The 23,147-nt window shown below is 32.9% G+C and overlaps 3 protein-coding genes and 1 long non-coding RNA gene across 4 annotated transcripts; 1 reads left to right on the plus strand and 3 right to left on the minus strand.

Moving 5' to 3' along the window:
• Nucleotides 1-1,314: 1,314 nt before the first annotated feature.
• On the minus strand, nt 1,315-4,081 carry LOC105769894 (laccase-15). Its single transcript, XM_052630263.1, has 5 exons — nt 4,025-4,081; nt 3,226-3,377; nt 2,744-3,117; nt 1,702-2,658; nt 1,315-1,608 (listed from the first exon to the last, which is right to left on the minus strand). The coding sequence occupies exons 1-5, from the start codon at nt 4,079-4,081 to the stop codon at nt 1,478-1,480; spliced, it is 1,671 nt and encodes a 556-aa protein (XP_052486223.1). The 3' UTR covers nt 1,315-1,477.
• A 1,060-nt stretch (nt 4,082-5,141) lies between these two features.
• Nucleotides 5,142-9,971, minus strand: LOC128041271 (uncharacterized). Its single transcript, XR_008196010.1, has 2 exons — nt 9,841-9,971; nt 5,142-5,702 (listed from the first exon to the last, which is right to left on the minus strand). It is a non-coding gene; the product is annotated as an uncharacterized LOC128041271 (long non-coding RNA).
• Nucleotides 9,972-11,937: 1,966 nt separating this feature from the next.
• Nucleotides 11,938-14,571, minus strand: LOC105769901 (putative laccase-9). Its single transcript, XM_012590858.2, has 7 exons — nt 14,408-14,571; nt 14,029-14,180; nt 13,702-13,946; nt 13,494-13,619; nt 12,802-13,387; nt 12,376-12,725; nt 11,938-12,272 (listed from the first exon to the last, which is right to left on the minus strand). Exons 1-7 carry the CDS (start codon nt 14,504-14,506, stop codon nt 12,133-12,135), a joined length of 1,698 nt encoding a protein of 565 aa, XP_012446312.2. The 5' UTR covers nt 14,507-14,571; the 3' UTR covers nt 11,938-12,132.
• A 5,194-nt stretch (nt 14,572-19,765) lies between these two features.
• LOC105769902 (laccase-14) lies at nt 19,766-21,856 on the plus strand. Its single transcript, XM_012590859.2, has 5 exons — nt 19,766-20,009; nt 20,105-20,256; nt 20,347-20,567; nt 20,649-20,759; nt 21,404-21,856. The coding sequence occupies exons 1-5, from the start codon at nt 19,776-19,778 to the stop codon at nt 21,706-21,708; spliced, it is 1,023 nt and encodes a 340-aa protein (XP_012446313.2). The 5' UTR covers nt 19,766-19,775; the 3' UTR covers nt 21,709-21,856.
• Nucleotides 21,857-23,147: the final 1,291 nt, after the last annotated feature.

Raw genomic sequence — 23,147 nt, forward strand, 5'->3', positions numbered from 1 at the left:
TAATATCTTAAAAGTAATTAATTTTTATTAAAAGTATTATATAAAATTTAAAAATATTTTTATTTTTATTTAAAAAATGTTTGTAAGAAACATGAGAAATAAAATAAAATTCCTACATTTATATATAACTTATTGGGTAGTTAAAATTGTTGGAAAGAAAGAATATTTTTGTATTTATATTACTTTGATTTAAAGTCAATTCATTTCAAAATGAAAACAATGGATTTTGTTTTTATTGAATTTTACAAAATATTTTTAGTGAATGAAAACAATTGTTTAATGTTGTTTTCTATTTTCACATATTTTTATTTTTTAATTTTGAATCAAATACATTATTCAGTGTCTTCCATTTTCAAGAAAACAAAATTAATCTTTATTTTCTAAAATCAAACCAAGCCTAATCATCTCTATTTTATATTTTCATTTTATGATTTTTTATACTATTATTTAAGTTTTTGACTAAATTTATGTCACGAATTAACTAGACGTTAATTAGTTAGAAAATTCTTAAAAACACCTTACTTTTACAAAGTAATCAATATTAGTATAAGGGTAATTTTATCTTTCTATATTTTTAATAAAAATATTACTATTATAAAATCAACTTTACCAATTTCAACCAAAATCTCATTTAATTTTAATATAAGTTTTTATAAATATATTTTTATATATCTTCCCATCATAATCTAGTAATTTTTAGGGATAATATAATTTTTGGCCCTTGGACTTGGAACTAGAGATCCACTTTGGTACCTAAACTTAATAACTAAATTCATTTTGGTCCTTTAACTTTGATTTCGTCAAGATTTGATAATGTGACCAGTGTTCTTGAAGCATGACTAGATTGATTGATCGGACCGGTTGAACTAAGAATCAATTGGTATACTGGTCTAAACAAATGGGTTGAACCAATTGAATTAGAAACTGCATGAAATTGATAAACATCAAAGACTAGGACAAAAATAAGTAGTTGAAAAGGTTGGACTAGTTTAATCAAATTCTTTTTTTTTAATCTTAATAGTTTTAAATTATTTATTTAATTATTGTTGGTCTAGCATTTGAACCAATCAAATCGATTGAAATGAGAACCAGTGTTTTGATCGATTCAACTACTAATTCAATTATTAAAAAACTGTATGCGACATTTTAAGATTGTACCATGTCATTACTTGAAAATTTATATAATTTTTTAATTTTTAAATAATGATGTGACATAATCTCAAAATTTAAATCTAAATTTACTGATTTCACACACACACACACACAATTATATTATCAAATTTTTTTACCTTCGTCCATTGAATTAATGCTCATTTAAGTTTAACTGTGCCAGTCAACCAAGAGTTATTTAACGGCGTATATGACCATAGTTCGAACAACAATTTTGAATTTAAACCATGACCTAGCCCAAAAAGCATTACAATTAAAAAAAAAATAATTATAACAATTATAAAGATGAAATTTCAGCAGAGATTTATCAGCACCGTGGCATATCCGGTGGCGGAGGCAGTAACCTCTCTTCGGGCTGGTCTCCGTCTTTTACTATGAAAACAGTCTTCATCCCCCAAGTCATATGCCGGTCTATATGGCAATGCAGTAACCAAACTCCTACAATATCCGCCCTTTACTCAAATTAGTAACACCAATCACATGTAGTTATTATAGTTATGATAATGGAGAAAGGCTAGAGCAATAATTTACCAGGGTTGTCTGCCTTGAATCTCACGGTGACCCAGCCATTGATGGGTACACTCACCGTGTTTCGAAGCGGGGGATCTTTGAGGTTGTACTTCAAAGGATCCTTGTATATGTCGAAATTCCCTAACCCAAATCCAACAATGTAAAAGTTGTAACCATGCAGGTGAATAGGATGATCAATCCCGCCCATCAATGCCGTCCCTTGAAGAACAATCTCCACCGTGGTGTTATAGTCCAGCACCATCACCTCGGTCCCTCGTTTCGGAGTTTCTAAGTTCAAGGGAAGAAATATGTCAGTGAAATTGAATAAAAATGGTGGCATGTCGGGAAAATTATCCCCATACACCCCATTGGTGTGCTGATAGTAAGCTTGGAGCAAAGCAGTCGATGGATTAACAAAGCTTATGTTGTTCATGCTAGCAGCAAACCTAGTTCCATTAGGACCAGCACAATTGTTATTGTCTTGGCAAGGGAAAGAGTTAACGGAAATCGTGGTGAAAATTCGATTTCTGATGTGTAATGGGACATCAATTGGATGTTTTTTATCGGCTAAGCTCTTGAGACCACCAAGAAAAGAAAAGGCCGCATTTGTATCATTGTAGAAAGGAAGAGATGGCAACGAAGAAGAAGAAGAAGAAGTTGGATTGCTGTATTTTCCTTTGTATTGAACGATGGCAGTGGTCGTAGTGTTATCGAAATGATGATTGGAACCAGTAGAATAAGCCCTAGCAACCATGTAATATAGGTCGGGTTTTTGGTTGGCAGATAACAAGGCATCTATGGTCTGTCCAGGAGAAATGGTAACATATTCACTGCTGAGTGGCTTGGTGTAGCCTGCATCTACGCCCACAACTGTGAGATTATGTTTTTTTATGGCAAAGAACAAAATGATGTTCATTGCAGCATTTATCAAGCGAAGTAGATAAGTTTTGCCTCGATCCACCGTTAGCTTGAATGTACCTGCAGCAATAAGCGAGGTGACATTGTGATTTATACTCTTCTAACAAATGCATTAAATACAAACCCGAAAAGGAAAAAAAGGTACCTTGTTTAGAGCAAGGGTAAAGATCACCAGGCTGACCATTGATAGTAAAGGCATCAGAGATATTAGGGTCCCCTCCAGTGTCATGCATTTGCTGGAGAACCTTTGTTATATCTTCTTTCCACCATTCACCTAATATTATGGGCACTTCTGCATCGGGTTTAGGGAAAGGATACCTAGTTCCGACCTTTGGGTGGATGATAATAGCTCCATAAACAGTAGCCCTTGACCAGTCACTGTGAGCATGCCACCATAGGGTCCCTTCCTCTGTTGAAAATATAATCTTTTGCCTGAATCTTCCTCCAGGTTTGATAGGGCATTGTGTGATGTATTCCGGTCCATCTGCCCATGGATACCTCGGCTGTAGAACTCCATGCCTGTCCCAGGATTTACATAAACACAATGATTTGCTCCAACATTCTCTAGCAACAAGGATATATATACACATATGTATTCATTGAATTGGTGATCAAGTGGAGACATACCAGTGAATGGTGATGTTTTGTTTGCCTTGGTTATAAACGTTGACATAAATTGTATCTCCATGCTGAGCTTCTATAGTCGGCCCTGGAAATTGTCCATTTACAGTTAAAATCTTCTTTGTACTGCACAATCTTGTGTATGTAGCTTCTTTCACCTGCAGAGATACATGAATATATATATATGTTAGAAACTAAGGCAGTTTACTAAAGCAATTAACCTAACAAAAGATGTATATATCTTATGTTTAGTGGGGTTAATTAGTTTATGTATCTTCTCTTAATAATTAAGACCCAACATGTTAAGAGTTATCTCCAAATTACAATCTCTTTTATAATTAGCACTTACTACAAATTCATATTCATCTATTGCTAGGGAGCAAGGTTGGTGATGAAAGTAGAGTGCTAGGAAGCAAAGTATTTGAATAAGGATTAAGCTTTTCTTAGGCAAAATCATTTTTGTGGCAGAACTTTGGCATGAACCCTTTTCACCATAAATGCAAAAAGGCATTTCCCAAGGATTTTATAATGAAGTTAGAGAGTAAGAGCATCAAATAGGTGAAACAGATAGACTTTAATGTCTGTCCAAGAAGTTGGTAAGCTAGATTGCTCCAAGAAGGATAAAAAGGAAGAAAGGCATCCAAATATCGTATATTTTTTAAGAACTTGATTTAGACTACTTTCCTTCAGCATTTAACCTTTTATGTTCCTGCTTAGAATTAATTAGGGTTAGAGAAACTCAAAATGACCCACCATCTAATCACTTCTCATTTTACTTTCATAAACCATTACCTTTTAAATTTACTTCAAGAGTCATGAAGGGAATGCTGTGGTGAGGGATTAGTTCAACCATTTGTGCCATCACATAATCTTAATATTAACTACTTTATTACATTGCCAAGATCTGCAACTTCAATTTCACTTTGAAAAACTTTGAGAATCCGTTACGAAATATATGTAAAAATTTACATTCATAATTATGAGACGTTTTCTCTTAAATAAATAATATTGCCACAATAAATTAAGTCTCGAATTATTTGTTTATTCACTAAAACGTGAAGGAGATATCTAATTAGAAAGGAGTTTGTTGAAATTTATGATGTTTGGAATAAGTGGAATATTGAACTACTTGATGGATGAGATTATACCAACAAGGTTAACACACCGAAAGATGATCACCATAAGTGGAGCTTTGAGATTTCTATGTGCTTCAACCATTTGAGGCAAACACTGTTATTGCTCGAAAAGTTGTTTTTAGCCCAAACTGGAAGGAACGTGCCACAAATAAATGGCACTGTAATCAACATCGTTTCGGCCTATTGGGAAACCCTAAAACATAGATCTCCAATCATCTTTTGATAAAGATGACACATTGCTCAACTAGAGAATAATATTTCGTTTGAAATTTTGGGGTAATTAATGTGTTTTTTTTTCTGCCTCTGCGTCAATCTCCAAAAACCCAACTTGATTGTGGATTTAACCACGTAAAAAAATATACTACTAACGGAAATATTTGTTTAAAGCTCCCTTACTTTTATTTACAGAAGAGATATAAACCCTAAATTTGCATCTCAATTTAAAGAGTAAATGTTAGATACAAGTATTTGATGGATTTTGTATCATCATATCTCAATACTTGGAACTTAAACTGGATATGAATAACCGGAGCAAAGCTAAAAACTTAAATGAACAAGAAAATAAGCCAAAAAGCACTTTCGTTACAATTAAATATTTTAAAATTACAATTATATCAACAATCTCAATAAAAATCAATAGTTACTAGCACTCAATTGAATAATGAATTAACTAAATAAATTTGGTAGTTGAGATAAATTAGGCATGGAATTAGGCATAAATGAGGTGATGGAAGGTGGATGCATTGCCGAGAAAAAGAACAAGAAATGAAGGGACTGATTTGGCTAAAACATACTTTTCTTTCAATAATTAGTGAGAAAGCAGATCTAGAAGATTACGATATTCAGGCTATAATTAGGTTAGAATTTAGAAACAACTAGGATAGGACTTCCCTCTATTTATATTGATTTCAAATACAAGTAACTCTCCAGGAAAAGAAATTTCATTCAAACTAAGTCATTCTCTGTATTCCGCTATTTTCCATTTAAAGCTAAAGCCAAACCTTGCTTTTAATCACACTACATTTATCTATTAATAAAAATATGTAGTACTAAAATTGAAAATTCCTTAAACATATGTTTAAACCAAGCTAATAGCTTTGAAAAATATGTAATTACATGCTTTTACCAGTCATTAATGAAAATCTGTCTTTTTCTTTTTCTTTTCCTAAAAACACCCTAAAGACATGGCATTTTTTTAGCTTTACAAGCATCTTCAAACACGGCTTGGGCTAGTATCAATGAAGAAAATTTCAAAGAAAACCAAAATGACTAGTAATTAAAAGAGCTTTTCAACCTAGTTGGGATACCATCCAACTCTCGTCATATGATCACCATATCAGGGCCAACCTGCAGTGCCCTCAAGGGTCAGGACTCAATTGTCCTAAGCATTTCATCAAGAATGTCATTCATACATCCTCTACTACCACTGCCATCAATAGTGTAAACAAGACTAACAAATAGTAATAATCAAGAAAAAGAACAGAAATTAGTGATCAAAATTAGTACAAAGGATGGAGGCCAACAACAATATCATAGCAAACTCTATGCACGTAGGCTAAGGTATCAATCACCAGGCAGAGCTCGTGGATACGCAAAATATTATCAAAGACTGCTAAGTAAAAGTAATCTCGAGACCAAACTTTAACAAGAAAAACATATCTCTAAGGTTGCCTGAAAATGAACTCTCATATAAGAAAAACATGTGACAACTACACAAACACGTCATCATATAAAACTGGAAAATTCAGCCTCACACAATGGTAAAGATCAAATAGATGTATAAATGCATATTTAATCAACCAAAAATACTAAGTCTGCATTTCTTTGATGCATTAATTACAAAGGGTTATTATTTGATACACTTGTGGAGTTTTTTAACTCCTAGGATATGGTGCCCTTGGGGCTTTCTATTTGATTGTATTGAAAGGCGCAATGAATTGGGATTTCCCTATTGGGCCGGGTCATTTCAAGGCATGCAGATCATTTATGATGAAAAGGATGAGCTTCAAGAGAATGATTTAGCGTTCTTGCAGAGTGGAACCATGCATTACCAGACACGAGATAGATCTTCCAAAGAACAAGGCTTTTTTCGAATAAGCCAATTCATTTGGGATCTTGCGGATCCACTCTTTTTCCCATACAAAGATCAGCCCTTTGTCTCTGTGTTTTCACACTGAGAATTATTTGCAGATGAAGAGATGTCAAAGGGGCTTCTTACTTCCCAAACAGAGCCTCCTATATCTATATATAAATGTTGGTTTATCAAAAATACGCAAGAAAAGCACTTCGAATTATTGATTCATCGCCTGATATGGCTTAGAACCAATAGTTCATTATCCAAAGGATTCTTCTGTCCTAATACCCGATCCGAGAGTTATCAATATTTTAACTCTGCAAGCGGACTTAAGAAACTGCTAAGTGTCCTTAATTGATATTTAAAAAAAAAACTAAATAAACAAGACATGTGGCAGTTTCTTAAGCCCTCTTGTGGAGTTAAAAATCTCCACCGCCAATGTATCAAATAATAATCCAATTAAAATTGCAAATAACAGAGATACTTTAACACAAGTAAGATATATTTCTAAGACTTCCCAGAAAAGTATGCTCAAAGGAAAAAGAAAAGTGAATAAAATACACATATATACTTATAGTTTGGCACTCTCTATGGCATTTAATAATGCCAGAAGTCAAAAGTATAACCACCATATACAACTTTTTGGGGAATAAATTGGACTCTTTTGGAAAAGTGCAACTAAAAAGAACCCTCAGATCTCATAGCTTTGTCAAGATCATGTAAAGTTCAAAGTAATCGCATTCATCAATAGCTTTTCACACACCACCTTACCACCAAGAAATATCTAATATATATATACATACACACAAAACATGTGTACATAGAGAGAGAGAGAGAGAGAGAGAGAGAGAGTGAAAGTAGGTGGAGTGCAAAAGCCAGAGATGAATAGAGAACCAGAACAATCCAATCAAAAATGAGTTTTCCATCATTGGGCAGATAACAGCAACGGTAGAATCACAATGAAATCCGAGACATAAGTGTCTCCAACCCTACATAACACAGTACATAGGAAAACTATGATCTCCTTAGAAGGGTATATACGGAGAAAGCAAAAGGCACAATGGTCACAAAGGCTCTAATCAGATTCAGATACCATAAAAGCCTATAACAACAATATAAAAGGACGATGTAATGTCATCATTGTCATAATCAAACAACTCACTATATTCATTCCAATCTACAGCTTCAGAGTTCAGGGGTAAAAGTAAGCAGAAACAACAAACAAAGAATACGCCATAAAACAACTCATCATTGGCCACATATCAAAGCCTTTGAAATTCATAGAGCATATGTTAGGCAGATGGGAAAAAAAGCACTGAAAGGTTTACTAAAGTATCACAAGTTAACAAACATGAAAATTACACATTGAGGTGTTGAACAGGAAAAAGGTTGACAAGAGTTTTTCAACAACTAAATGTTTAACACTTCCAAAGCAGCAACTGAAAATGAGGGAGATAACATGATTGATGGCCTATGAAGTGAATCAATAAGAGAGATGATAAAAGTTCAAAACTGTCCCAAGCATTTAAATTAATAATAAATAAGTTTTTAAAAAAGGCAGAGCTGTATCTCAACTTTTGCACAATTCTTAGAGAGGCTTTTGATAATTTCATCTAACAACAAAAGACCATGCATTGTGAACTGTGATTAAAAATAAGATATATTCAGTGAGATTGACAAAATCCTTAAGACTAATGAAGCTAAAGGCTCATACAATCCATCCCAGAGAGACCCTACTACGAATCAGTAGCATTACATTTCCATATTATCCTCAACAAAGGACAAAATGGACAGCCTAAAATAACCCCATTATAGAAAACTACTAAATTACCATGCATACAACTATGGGTATGCAAGAGAATGATCGAGATACAAATTCTATGCAGAAAATATAAATAGCATGTTACATGTTACATTACCCAACAAAAGGATTCAAACGAAAATAGTATGATCAAGATACAAATCCTGGTCCATCTCGAATATTACAGTAGCTGGTGGTGGCGGCAAAAAAAAGATACACATGTACTTAAAGTAAAATCAGAGGAAGAAGAATCGTGAAAAATAGACACACATATTTATGGTTTGGCACTGTATATAGCATTTATTAATGCCAGAAGTCAAAGGATAAACACCATACAAGGTTTTCTTTGGACTAAATTGCCCTCTTTCGAAAAAGTGCAACTAAATAGAGCCCTCAGATCTCTCATAGCTTTGTCAAGATTATGTACAGTTCACGGTAAATTAATTCATCAATAGCTTTTCACACACCACCTTACCACTAAAGAAATACCTAGTATATATATATACATACACACAAACGTGTGTACGTAGACAGAAGAGGAGGAGGTGGAGGAGGAAGTAGGGAGAGACAGAGAGAGAATGAAAGGAGGTGGAGTGCAAAAGCCAGAGATGAATCAAAAAACAGAACCATCCAATCAAAGATGAGTTTTCCATCATTGGCAAAATAACAGCAACAGTAGAACCACAATGAAAACTAAGACATAAGTGTTTAAAACCCTACATAACATCGCAGAGAGAAAAAAACTATGATCTCCTTGAAAGAGTACACATTGAGAAAGCAAAAGGCAACAAGGCCACAATGGCTCTAATCAATATAAAAGGAGGATGTAATTCAAAGAAAGTAAAATTCGCCCAGATTTCATTGTTTTTATAATTAAACGGTAGAGGAACCCATTTCTCTCGATCCAATCTACAGCTTCGGAGTTCAGACATAAAAGTAAACAGAAGCAACAAACAAAAGAACTACCCTACATGACAGCTTCTCATCATTGGCCACAGATCAAAACCTTTGAAATTCATCAAGCAAATTTTACACAGACGCAATCGAAGGCATTGAAAGATTCACTAGACGTACTTTCTTAAGTATCACCAGACAACAAACAAGAAAATGGTGGAACAAAAGGCATCGAGTACAGATGAGGGAGATACTATAATTGATGGCATATGAAGTTCATCAAAAAAATGAGATGATTGAAGTTCAAAAACTGCCCCAAAGCAAATATATTAAGCATTTAAACTAATAATAACATTAAAGACAGCTAATATTTCAGTTTTAGCACAACTCTTAGAGAGGCTTTGAATGATTTCATCTAGCAACAAAAGACCTTGCATTGCAAACTATGATTGCAAATAAGATATATCCAGCGAGATTGACAAAATCCAGAAGATCAATGAAGCTAAAGACTCGTACAAACCATCCCAGTGAGACCATACTACTAATCAGTAGCATTAGATGTTCATATTGTACTCGAGAAAGGAAAAAAAGAACAGCCTAAAAAAACCCATTATAGAAAACTACTAGATTATCATGCATTCAAGTATGGGCATGCAAGTGTATGATCGAGATGCAAATGATATACAGAAAACATAAATAGCATGATGATACGTTACCCAAAGAATGCATTCAACCGAAAATAACATGATCAAGATACAAGTCCTAGTCCATCTCCAATATTACCGTAGCTGGTGGCGGCGGCACAAAAGAGGAAAAAAACAGTAATGAAGACGTAAGACAGGGAAAGGAGGAGTGATAAATGAGAGGAGACAGGTTAGGGTTTAAAGGCAAGACAATGCAGAATGACTAAAGCGCCATTGGTTTGAGAGGGAATGTCTCATTTTTTGTTAAAACATAAGAGTAATTATACTCAAATCACTTCATAAATTAATTAACTTTAAAAATTTATTTTTTATTCAAGATTATGATAAAAATTTAAAAATTACATATTATAAGAAATAATTTATGTGGATTTTATAAAATTATAACTAAAAATTATATTATTTAAATCTTAAATTTATTTTTAAAATTATACCAAAAAATATATTATAAAAAATCATTTGTGTGTTATAAAAAATGATATAATATACTTATAAGATATTATTGTGACACCCACATCTAACTCAGATCATCGGATTCGAACTAATGAGCTTATTTAAGTTACTGAGTTGTTAAGTTTTTTTTTAAGTCCAACTAGCGAGTTTCAAACAATGATTCGACGATCGTAACTGTGGATCTAAAAATCGGTATAGTAGACTAAAGAATAAAGTTATTTAAATTTTGGTTCATTGATTCAAAACGTTAAAAACTATTTCATGAACAAAAAAATCTATTGAAGAGAAAAGAGAGCTTTTGATTGATGCAAGTGATACGAATAAAGAAAGTCATATAACAATGATTTTATCAGTCCAATAAAATAAGAATTTTGAAATAGTTCAATGACCATTTTGTAATTATATATAAAAGATATAACGGTAATTAACTTAAGTTATTTGATTTTATTGTTTCAAATTCTTGATGCTATAATTTTAAAAAGAAAATCTTAACGATATGAATTATAATATGGATTTTATTAACTTGTATTAAAATTAAAAAAATAATATAAGAATGCTGGACACTTTCAATTTCCTTGGGAATTTAATGGCAGCGTTCTTGAATAAAGAAGCTTCATCCACGTTTGAAATATTAGAAACTCCGCCAAAGTTGAAATAAAACAAGCTTTTTCTTTCTGTCTTTTTTTGACTTTTCGTCAGTTTTTAGTTTTTGGGTATTTATGTTTGAAAATATGTTTGTAGCTAATTAGAAAACATCAAGTTTTACCTCCAACAGAAATTGTAAGGAGTGAGAACAACATGTGAAAATTGAAACTTAAATTATGTCATGCCAAGGTAAAGTTTTAAATAAGGGAACATATCAACACAAATTGAATTTGATTATGAAAAGAAGTTTATCTTATCTTATAAAGTGATACTTTCCTATGTTCTGAATGAAATCTTTCTCTCCTTGCGTTTCAAATAGAATGAGTCAAAGTTAAAATAAGGTAAATAAGTGGTCTGGTTTCCAACATACTCTTGGAAGTCAAGTCAGAGGAGGGTGGAATCTATATTTGCGTCCTGACATAGGTAAAATAATTATGGTCGAGACAAAAGTTGGAATTGAGATACAAGTTGGGTTAAATGAATTATAGCAAGTGGATCGGTACCGATCAAATGTGTGAAGTTAAAGTTTATATATCTAGTAAATCCGTATTGATACTCATCGTGTCATTTATATGGAAATGGCAAGGGGGATAAAAGGTGTTTCCGTTGAAGATGTCTTGACTGTTATACTTGTTGGTCTGACGATAAACTCAACTTTACGAATGTAAAAATTAATCTTAAATTTATTAAGATAATGAATGAAGATTGGACCCACCAACCAAACCAAGAAGGATAATATTTTTTTCCATTGTATTCATAACTATAAACTTATCTTTCAAATGACTAAAATGGCCTTTGAACTATAATCCTATCTTTATCATTCTCCTTATTCAACACGAGAAGAAAGGTCATTGGTTTCCACATTATTATTAGTGTGTTGGTCCAGAAATTGCAGATTTTCAGTCACGTTCGCATGTATGTCTTGTGGGGGTTCCAACTAAAAAGGTTTCATGGCTCCACTCCATTTCAAAGCCTTGACTTCGGGGGCAAACCCTGTAAACTATTTAAAGATCATTTCTAACAAATAAAACAGAGTTTAATAGCCTTGATGAAATAAAAATCCAATACAAAATCATCCTTACAACGATCACAATTCCATTATAAATTACATTTCCATACGGGAATCTTATTAACAGAAATTCGAATAAAATTTGATCCATTAGTTTATTAAAAATAATGTAAATCCACAACTATATCCTTCTACTGGTTCTAGGTTCCAGGACAACGAGGCATGGTAGACGGCGGTGGGCGGATGCTGGTTTCCGTGGTGGTACCATTCCTCACAATGAAAACAGTGTCCATTCCCCAGCTACTATGCCTTTCGAAATGGCAATGCATAAACCATACCCCTGAAAATATGATGTATCAAATTTGTTAATTCTAACTTTATTTTAAAGGAGGATGGAAGAGGATGAGATTTTTTTTCTTTCTTCTCTCTAATTGAAAACTTACCAGGATTGTTTGCAAAAAATCTGAGTGCAGCCCATCCTTTACCAGGAACGTGGATAGTGTTAATGAGGGGTGGATCAACCAGGTTGTAGGTGCTTGGATCTGTCTCATTGTTGAAATTTCCGGAACCACTTCCCACCCGATAGAAGCTGAAACCGTGCAAATGGATTGGGTGACTTCCACCACCACCCAATTGGGTTGCTTGCAGCACAATCTCAACTGCTTCCCCATAGTTTAGCACAACAGCCCTCGTCCCTAACTCAGCTCTCGTGTTGAAACCAGTCAAGTTTCCAGTAAAATCGTAGAATACTGGTGGATTAAGGGGAAAATCTTCCGTGAAAACACCACCGGTACTACAATAATAGAAAAAGTTAAAAGAATACAACAATGAAACAATTTTTTCCCCTAGCGATGTTAAAATTGCTATACCTGTTGTAGTATGCCTGGAGAATGTCAATACGTGGGAAAACAAAGCTGACGTTGTTCAAACTTGCAACAAATCTATTAGGTAGAAGACATTGCGAGGTGTTGCAAGGCACGGTGTTGGTGGCGATTGTAATGAACACTCGTCTATCGATACCCGTTGGCACATTCAATGGGGGATTCTGGGTGACGTTGGTGTTTCTAATTCGGCTGATGAAGCTATTGGTAGCATTTGTATCGTCTCTCGCGGGCAGTGTTATCAAGGAAGCATTCAATCCGCCGTCGCTGTTCGTATATTGGAAAATGCCGGTTGTGATGTTGTCAGGAGGCATAGCAGAGGCATCAGAGAAAGGCCTGGTAGCCATGTAATATTGGCCCACGTTTTGGTTGGCGGAGACCAACACATCCATGGTTTGGCCAGGGCTTATCAATATGTAGTCGCTTGTGAACCTTTGAACGTAGGAGGCATCTTGGGCGACGACTGTGAGGGTGTGGTTCGTGATGGCGAAGAATTGCTGTTCGTTCATTGCTGCATTGATTATGCGGAGAAGGTACATCTTCTCATAATCAACTTGCATACGGAATATTGTATCTGCAACACCCAATTTACAAAATGTTAGGTCAGTTTACAGTGAAGAAAAAAAAAATGATTCGAAAGCCGATTAACTCGATCAGGACTTGGTAACTCTAGAACGTACCATTAGTGCATCCATATGTGTCTCCTAAATTTCCATTGATAGCATAAGCATCTGGTTGGCGAGGAGGGATACCGGTTGCAAGTGCTTGATCGATGATTTGCTTGTAGTCCCCATTGTACCATGATTCTGTATATACGTACAAGAAATCAAATTATTATTCATATGGACATATGAGTAACACAACCAAAAAATCTAAACATAAGCTTACGAAGTATGATTGTTTGATCCGCGTCTGGCGTGGGGAACGGATAAGTTTCGTTCTCGGCCGGTAAAATGATGAAGGCTCCCTGGACGGAACCGCGAGTCCAGTCACTGTGTGCATGCCACCAAAGGGTTCCTATTTCGTCCGATAAAATGACTTCGTACGTAAAGTTGGTTCCTGGTTGGATAGGGCACTGCGTTATGAACTCGGGACCGTCGAACCATGGATTCCTTGGTTGTTTCACGCCGTGCCTGCAACATGTTTAATTTATTTTAATCACTGATGAATTCAATTCTTACGAAAATTATCATTGGAGGAATGAATTATAGTTACCAGTGAATGGTGAAGCCATAGTTTCCTTGATTGTGGACATTAACGAAGACAGTGTCACCTCTTCGAACCCGAATCTCAGGCCCTGGATAACTGTCGTTTACGACCAGCAATGTCGTCGTGTTGCACAGCTTCGAAAAGTTCGACTCTCGCACCTGCAATAAAAAATAAAAAAAAAACAACCAAATGATATCTCATTACTGTTATTAATCAACGAAAAGTAAAGAAAAAAAACGATAGTAATCATTTTGCTGTCTGGAAAAAAACCAAGCCAACCGACATGATTAGTCAGTAAATTAAGTAGGTTTAAGATTAATCAACGTAAGATTCAAAAAAATCTATAAGAAACAACTGTGACATGGAAAGGAAAAAGGATACTCACAAAGAATTCATAGTGATGTACTTCAGCACTGCACAGGAACAAAGTGCTTAGAAATAGAACCCCTACGAACCATGTCACTGTATCTTGCTGTAAACCCATTTTTTTTCTCTCTAAAGTGTTCTTAGGTCTCCCCTGAATTTTCTCCTATTTGGGCTATAAAATTCAACCATTTATAGGAAAGGAAGCTAGTTATTGATTCACTTGGAACAAAGATTACACGGAACATGACATGTTATCTAGTTAAGCAAGTCGGGTTTTTTTATACATAATATGGATTTTTATGTTCCAATTGTCAACTCTTTATGATATTTAGTTAACGTTCTTTTCATTCAGCTTGTTCATTGCTGTCCTTGTTTCATTTAATAATATTTTAAGCTACTGTTGAATCATTTCTATAAGCTTGTAGTTGAGTTGTTGTAGATTTTTGACTTTTTTATTTACTTTGGATGGGAAGTTTTTATGTTGTTTTATAATCCGCAATATTTTTATGATTCGTGTTATTTAATATCGATGAAGTTATTGTTTTATATAATTTTGATCATTTTACAAGGAAATTAAAATTATTTGTTTACATGTTTTTCTGTATGAAAATGAATTTTCTCAATTTTAAAAATATAAAATATTTTAGTATTACAGATAAAATTAAATATTTGAAACTTAAGCAAGAAGTAAAACTATTAAACATAGTATTAGAATGCCTTTGAAAACCTTGTCAAAGGAATTTAAAATTCTACTAATAATATATGTACAACTGGAATGCTTTATTTATTTTTAAAAGATACATGATAAAATAATAAAACTTTCCACAATCAATAAATCACATAATTATCCATAATTCATTGAACATCGATCATAATTTAATAGTGACTTAAACATTTGAGATATATTAATAAGTTTTAACATTTAAAAAAATGAATAAGGATTAAGTAAGCATCTTTATAGTTGATATAGAATACTTTGACCTCTATTAACAAACAAAGATACCCATAAACCAAAAAAAAGCAGTTGTATGACTAGTCGCCTGGATCCAATTTGGTAGGTTCATTAATGATCGTAGAAATAAACAAAGCTGAATTCAATCGTGTATGGTTACGTCTTTCAAATTCATAACTTGGAGATTATCCAACTAGCTAGCCTGCCATTCACGACTTCCTCAATTGCTAACTTTGAAATAATTAGTTTGAGGTTTAAGGGCATCAACATAATATATTGGATACCGTTAATAAACCATATGCAAACTTTTCATTGGCTTCTTACAACTCCAGGGACATGATCCACAGTTTGAAATATTTTACTTAGTTAGCCGTCCATGTCTGAAAATAACGGACACGTGATATATTTATTCTTGTTCACTTATTTCATGCTATGACAATTTTCTCCTTTTGTGTTTGTATGCCATTATACCACCATTGCCGCCTTGATTAACTTAGGACAACATTTTTTATGCATTACTTACTTATTATTGTTGGTTTTATATAAACATGCATGTCCAAATTTTATGTTTTAGATGTCTGCCACTATCATAATATTAAACATTATTGATATTTTTCTTACATGTTTTTGTAAATAATAAAACGTAATCTAATATGTACAAAGTTAAAATGAAAAATATTAGTTTAAAATGTGAGTAAAGAAAAATTTAAATGAATAAATAAATAAATAAATAAATCATAATAAGAATATTAAACACATTCCAATTGCATTTCAACTCATATTATAGTACGTCAAAATGTTATCTTCTTAACATGTTTTCAAAATGTCATCATGGTGAAAGGAAAATTCAATATTAAAAATAGTATTATAAAATATTCAATATTGGGTTAACTTGTAGCTTTAATTTAATAACCAATATTATCTATACTAGATTATGATACACACAATAAACGTGAAAATAGAATTATATAATAAATACATTTATAAAAATGATATAAATAACATAAAATATAAATGAAAGTTTAAATTCAATTTTTATTTGCATATATATATATATATATTCCTTATTTTATATAAAAAATATAAAATAAAAATGTAATACACTTTGTAAACATATTTTCCCTCTAAATGGCAAAATAAAAAGAAAATTCGTCTCGTGTAGTATAGGAGAAGAACGGCCCTCCATTTCTGACTACATTTTGCTGATAAACCTGTCCACATATACTTTGTCAATGACTTTTATCTTCATCTCTGACTTTTGCATGTTTCGATTTTTTAAATTATTTTATTGGTATACTTTTTAATATAAATGAGTCGATTATTTATTTGTGTTAAATTATAAAATAAAAATTTGAAAATTAAAATATACCTTAAGCAAAGTTTTCGAACTAGATCAACGGTCGAATTGATCAAGCCACTAGTTCGTAGAATTAGATTAAATAAATCATTAAAAAGATAAAATATTTAAAAATAAAAAATTAATTCAATCGATTCTTTATTGAACCAGTCCATATCAATTCGCAGATCAATGATAAAATTGGTTTATATATATATATATATATAAAGCAAGTGGGTGTGTGGCATGTGTTAACATATAGGTATATAAATATTGAATTGGGGTCATGGTTATGTTATTATAATAGTAGTGGTCACAACAATAATAAAAAAACTACTAACACAAAAGTTGTTAACACAGATTGGATAACTTCAATACACAAAATAATAATTTAACACAACCTTAAACACTCTTATTTTTGTATATCAAAATATGGCTCTCACAATTTACTACTCTCAAGTCATACACAATTAAATAGCCAAACAAGAAACATTGGTAAATATTCCTCCAAAGATTATCTTCAATTTCGAAAGCCTCCACTATAGCTTTATTTTCAAGCCCTCATCTTTGAACCGCGCAGTCTTTGTGGCTTTGACAACTTTTTACCATTTATTCACTTACCTTGTAAAACATAAGTTGAAACCGATTTACAAGTAATTCAATTTTACTTTGTTTCTACTATGTATTAGATAAAAATTTATTGACATAAAAATATAGTTTTAAAAAATGCCAATTAAATTAAAAAATTGAAGATGGCAAATTTTCTGAGTGGCGAAAAGGTTTTCGAGTCCCGTTTGCCTGATGATTCAGGATACGAAAAAAGTCTGGTTCAAAGGGGGTGAGGGTGATGTTGGTGATGTAAACATATGTTGATTGGGGAAGGGAATACTGATCGGAGGGAGGCGAATAGAGGTGCTGGGAGTGGCAGTGGTGATGAGATAGAGCTTATGGAAAGAGATGTCAAAAAATCGATAAGCAATGGAATCCTAACTATAGAGTTTTCTGATCATATTCAGCAGATCCTATTTAAGGAAATGAAGACAACGGTAGTCTTGAAGTTACCGGGGCAAAACATTGGATACGCCGCCCTTCACAATCGAATCAGTAGCTTGTGGAGACTGTCAAAACCGTTTCATTTAATGGATATCAAGAATGGGTATTTCCTAGCTAAGTTCCATTGTAGTGAGGATTTCAACAATGTTATTATTTCACAAGGTCCATGAATTATTTATGGTCAATACCTTACTGTTCAACCATGGACTAAATATTTTAATCCAAAGAAACCTTACCCGAGTGTGGTTCTCGCATGGATTAGACTCCGGGTCTCTCAAGAGTTATGTGCAAAAGGAGCATCTTGGAAGCAGTTGGAGGTTTAGTGGGTAAAGTGGCAAAGTTAGACTTTAATACAGATAGCAAGACCAGGGGAGGTTTTGCTAGAATGACTGTCTTTGTGGATCTCGATAGGCCAGTGAACGAAGAGTTGCAACGGGTGGAGTATGAAGCTTTGCCTACAATATGTTTTTCCTATGGAAAACATGGCCACACGAAGGAGATGTGCTCATCACCAACGATGACGACGAATAGTGAGAAGGTTCAAGAAAATGGGGAATTGGGGTAAATAGAATTAGCTAACGGTGGAGAGGGGTCAACGTACAGACCATGGATGATGGTTGAGCGTAAATGTTGGTGGGTTAAAAAGATTTGTGAAACCATAGGGAGGGGGTTCAGGAAATTCAAGCTTGGGGTCGAGATGTATGGTATTGAATGATTCTGAAAATCTGGATGAATGTGGGCTGTCTATGGATATGGGAGTTTCGGGTGAAGTAATTACTACAAAATTGAAGGGTTGTTCTAATTCCAAATTGAGGAATTTAGGGAAAAAATCTTCAGGATTTAAGAAAGATGTTGGGGGCTTGGTAGATTCAAATGGAGGTATGGGTCGCAGCTTATTTGCTAATGATTATAGGTATGTTGGGAGTGTCAAGGAAGGAAAGAAATCTATGGGCCGAATTTCTAAGGTGGTTAGTGGTCCTCAGGTGGGGCTCACCAGTAGAAGTAGCTGGGTTGTTAAAATTTTTTTAAGTTGACTAGTGAGATCAAAATGACAATTCAATGATCACAACTATGAATCAAGACTCATTGACAAGTAAAAGAACATATATTAGATTCAAGTTGATCTGACGATCAGTGTTGGGGATAGAGAAAAAAACTATTTAGATTTTAGTTCACAAATTTGAGACGTTCAAAACAGTTTCATGAAAAAATCGAACTATAGAAGAGAACGGGGGAAGGAGAACTTTTGATTGATCTAAGTGATGCGAACAGAGAAAATCATACAACAACAATTTTAATAACTTAGTGACTTAAGTGAAAACTTTTGGATAATTCAATGACCATTTTGTAAAATTTTGAAGTTAAATAACTAAATATAAATTTATTAATAATTTAATAACTTTTAAATATAGTTACCGACATAATAAACTTGGAATCCAAGAAATGGAAAAAAAGGTTGGTACAATTTTTTTTTGTTCATTAAAAGGTGGCTACAATATGTCCTCAAGCTGTCAAGTTGTTCATTGTATTTTAAATAATTATGGTGGTTAAATAATAAAAATTATAACCATATGAGGCAGATCCTCATTAGGGTATAAGGATTTTAGCTCAATTTTTGAAGTCCTTCAATTTTTTTTTAAAAAAATTACTATTAAACTTTCAAATTAAAAAAAAAAATCTCTAAAATTTTTAATTAGACTTATCAAAACTTTTAAAAATTTTAGTTACACCCCTTAAAACCTTAATGCGATCATCGGTGAGCGATGAGCTTTCGTCCATGTGGGAAATGGAAGAGTCCATTTGCATGTAACTTGTCTTACCTTCATAATTAGCCTTCATGAAAAAGTCCATTTACAATGACAAATTAGGTTGGGTAGAGGATCACGTCAAATCTTTTTGTCTGACTTTGACTATGATTTGTCTTTCAGATAATGTGCCTAGATAAGTTCTATTTTCAAATCTTCTATAGCACACACTTTGACTTTGAAGTTTCGCTAGGGTGGGTGGGTATAGTGATTTCAGAAACTTAAACTCGCCCCTAATCAAATGAATTGGACCAATGGCTGCTTTTTCATCCTCTTTTATAAATTATTAAGAAATGGACAAAAACCAAAAACATTAGAAAGAACGAAAGGGGAGACCGGAAGAACACAGATACATAGAACCAAGAAACGGAAAAACATGGGTTCTGAAAAGCAAGGGTTTATATGGTTATCAGGGCTTTTGTTTCTAAATATCCTTGCCTTATCCACAGCTGAAGTCCTTTATTACGAGTTTTTTGTAAGTTCCTTGCTTTCTTTTCCCCCCTCTGTTTGTGTTTGTGTTACTAAGAGAGAGCAGTACCGAGTTTTGATTCTTTGCTCTGTTTAAATTAGTTGCAAGAATCCCAGTTCACTAAGCTGTGTAGCACGAAGAGCATCTTGACCGTCAATGGCAGCTTTCCAGGGCCTGAGATTCGGGTTCGGAGAGGGGACACAGTTTTTGTCAACGTCCACAATCAAGGAAACCATGCTGTATCCCTCAAGTGGTAATATATACATACATGTATATGCTTACACACCTTGTTTATGATGAAACAATTAATCATATATATAGATATATGTTTGAGGGTTTTTAGGGAGGGCGTTAAGGATTCAATTGATGGTTCGAATGAGTTGATTCAGCCAGGGAGAAACTTCACTTACGAGATAGAGTTAGAGGATGAAATAGGAACTCTCTGGTGGCACGCTACTAGTGCTTGGGCTGCGGCAACCGTACACGGCGCCTTTGTCATTTTACCGGCAGCCAATGAAGACTATCCTTTCCCTGCACCTACTTCTGACCAAACAATTATACTTGGTACATCTGATTAACATGTTTGATTCATATATTTTGCAAATGAAGTGCTTATATGAATCTTTTGGATTATTATTCCTTCAGGGGAATGGTTCAGGGAAGAGTTAACGGAAGCTAATCAAACCATAGCTCCTGGCTCAGCAGATGCTTACACTATCAATGGTCATCCCGGAGAAACTTACGGATGCAGCAACGGTATGTATGCACTATTCTTTATATCCTCAACATTCTCAACTTATGACAAAATGATAGGGATATTTACTTTTTTTAAAGAAATAACTACGTATTATAGAAAAATTACAAGTCTTTTTCCGTATTTAGATTTTAACTTATATATTTTTGTCTTATTTTGTTTTAATCCTTCTACTATGCTAAAATTTGAAATTTAATACTTCTACATTAATTGAACATAATTTAATCTTTTTGCTTTTATAATGTTATTAGCAAGTCCCCAATTGATACTACCTTGGGTCATTTCTGCTAAAATGATGACATTGGGCTAATTTTAAAATTGCTTTAAGAATTCAATTGATATGCAAATTAATTATTAGTCGACAAAATTTACTAGATTTTCACTTGGCTTTGACTGAATGACTGAAAAACAGTAAAAAGAATCATGTCATCACTTTAAAGGTAACAACTAATCGATTTATTAAGACAAAATCATGACAAAATAAACTAGAGAGATTAAAAGTATAAAATCTTTGTTGCTCAGCATTAAAACTATAATTAGACCCTTATTCTCAATATTATGTTTTCTAGAATAATAAATTCTAGTGTATTTAAATACATATGAGCATATGAGTGGTAATATTCTAGTGTATTTGATATAATTGCAGATACAACGTATGAGATGCAAGTAGATTACGAGGGTCTTTACCTTGTTCGAGTAATAAATGCTATTGCCAATGAAACAATGGTGTTTGGCGTAGCATCCCACAGCTTCACCATTGTTGGACAAAGCGGGGCTTATAGCAGACGTTCCTTTACAAATTCTCTAACCCTAGCACCCGCCCAAGTTGTTGATGTTTTATTGTGCGCAAACCAAAATGTAGGACATTATTACATCACTGCTCGACCTTCCTCCGGCGCACATATTACCAATGGAATTCTACGATATACCACCACTAGTTCTTTAATTTAGTCAAACAGTTTGCGTTGATAAAGATTAATAATGTTGATGTTCAAATAAGAAGACCACTCAATCACAATATAGGCGTGGAAATAATTTGATGTTTGTTGTTTTAAACGAGGAGTTCTAAATGTTGTAATGTCAAGTTTTCTTTAACCAACATGCACTGATTTATTGAGGGTAGAATCAATTCATCGTGATTTTGATTTAAAATATGCATAATCAAAGATTGTATGTTCACATGTTGAATTTAAATATCTAATAATCAAGCTGCATGAGTCTAGATTAAAGGGTCACATATTGATTACTTGATTAAAATGAATGAATATCGCAAAATCTAAGAATCACACATGTATTTCAAAAATCATTTGGAGTTACTATATAAAAGATTATAAGTATTCGATCCATCAAACCAAAAGTAAAAAAAAAAAAAAAATCATATTCCATCTTGTGTATCTATTTTCTTTACCATCTCTCTATTCTTTTTCAACAAAGTAGTAATCAAAGCTGGAAATCCTTCATTTGCTTTGCCACCATTAAAAGGGATCATTCATAAGCAAATGATGTTAAACATTATGTTTGGCCCCTCCATTTTCCTTTCTCTTCTCATTGGGAATTCCATGTTTATGCTACTTTCACATAATCAAATAGTACTTCAACAAAATTACTATTATCAAATATAACTGCGAACTTAGGCCATGCCAAAATTTTAAGTTTGTTTAATGTTTACAAAATTTGTATTTTAAAATTTCAATAAATTTAGTCTTTAAAATTTATAAATTTTATCAATTTAATTTTAAATAAATTTTTAACTACAATTTTTAATTACTATAAAATTAGTTCTAATTCTAAAAAAGTTTTTATTTAAAATTTATTTCACTAAAATGACAATTTTAAAAAAATAATCTTTTAGTTAAGTATATATATGAATTATTATTTCATACATTGACCATTTATATTTATATAAAAAAATTGATTTTGGTGCTTGATGTTGTAGATAGAGACAATATTTTCTTGATATTGCTTATAACTGGAACATTTATTATCATTAGGATTTATATTTGATAAATTGATAATTTATAAATATATATTATGGATTAATTGGATGATGGGAAATTATAATAAATTTAAAAATAAATTTAGACGACTTAATTTTTTTATGATACATCATAATTTGATTAAATGAGTAAAAAAAATAAGAAAAGAAAAGATGTAATTATCATTATTGGTTTGTTTAATTAGCTAACTTTCCATTGAAAAGATATAAATTTAGTGAAATGTCTAACCTTTAGAACAAAAACAAATAAAAAGTTAAATGCAAAGTAATGTAAGGAGCAAAGTAAGAAGAGAATTAACACATGATATTTGTTAACGCGGTTTAGAGATGATGGTTGTATATTTGCGGAATCTCGCCTAGTGAATGATTTTATTCAATAATCATCCAAACAACC

The sequence above is a fragment of the Gossypium raimondii genome, chromosome 5 (genome assembly GCF_025698545.1).
Source record: "Gossypium raimondii isolate GPD5lz chromosome 5, ASM2569854v1, whole genome shotgun sequence".
In the NCBI taxonomy this organism is placed as follows: domain Eukaryota; kingdom Viridiplantae; phylum Streptophyta; class Magnoliopsida; order Malvales; family Malvaceae; genus Gossypium; species Gossypium raimondii.

Excerpts from the sequence above, each read along its gene's own strand:
- LOC105769894 (XM_052630263.1), bottom strand. The coding sequence starts at position 4,081 with ATGGCACAAATGGTTGAACTAATCCCTCACCACAGCATTCCCTTCATG. Across the intron at positions 2,659-2,743 it reads TTACCCTTGCTCTAAACAAG|GTACATTCAAGCTAACGGTG; the intron begins GTACCTTTTTTT and ends TTATTGCTGCAG. Across the intron at positions 1,609-1,701 it reads ATTCAAGGCAGACAACCCTG|GAGTTTGGTTACTGCATTGC; the intron begins GTAAATTATTGC and ends CGGATATTGTAG.
- LOC105769901 (XM_012590858.2), bottom strand. The coding sequence starts at position 14,506 with ATGGGTTTACAGCAAGATACAGTGACATGGTTCGTAGGGGTTCTATTT. Across the intron at positions 13,620-13,701 it reads GGATCAAACAATCATACTTC|AATCATGGTACAATGGGGAC; the intron begins GTAAGCTTATGT and ends ACGTATATACAG. Across the intron at positions 13,388-13,493 it reads CACATATGGATGCACTAATG|ATACAATATTCCGTATGCAA; the intron begins GTACGTTCTAGA and ends TGGGTGTTGCAG.
- LOC105769902 (XM_012590859.2), top strand. The coding sequence starts at position 19,776 with ATGAATTGGACCAATGGCTGCTTTTTCATCCTCTTTTATAAATTATTA. Across the intron at positions 20,010-20,104 it reads TCCTTTATTACGAGTTTTTT|TTGCAAGAATCCCAGTTCAC; the intron begins GTAAGTTCCTTG and ends TGTTTAAATTAG. Across the intron at positions 20,257-20,346 it reads CATGCTGTATCCCTCAAGTG|GGAGGGCGTTAAGGATTCAA; the intron begins GTAATATATACA and ends GAGGGTTTTTAG.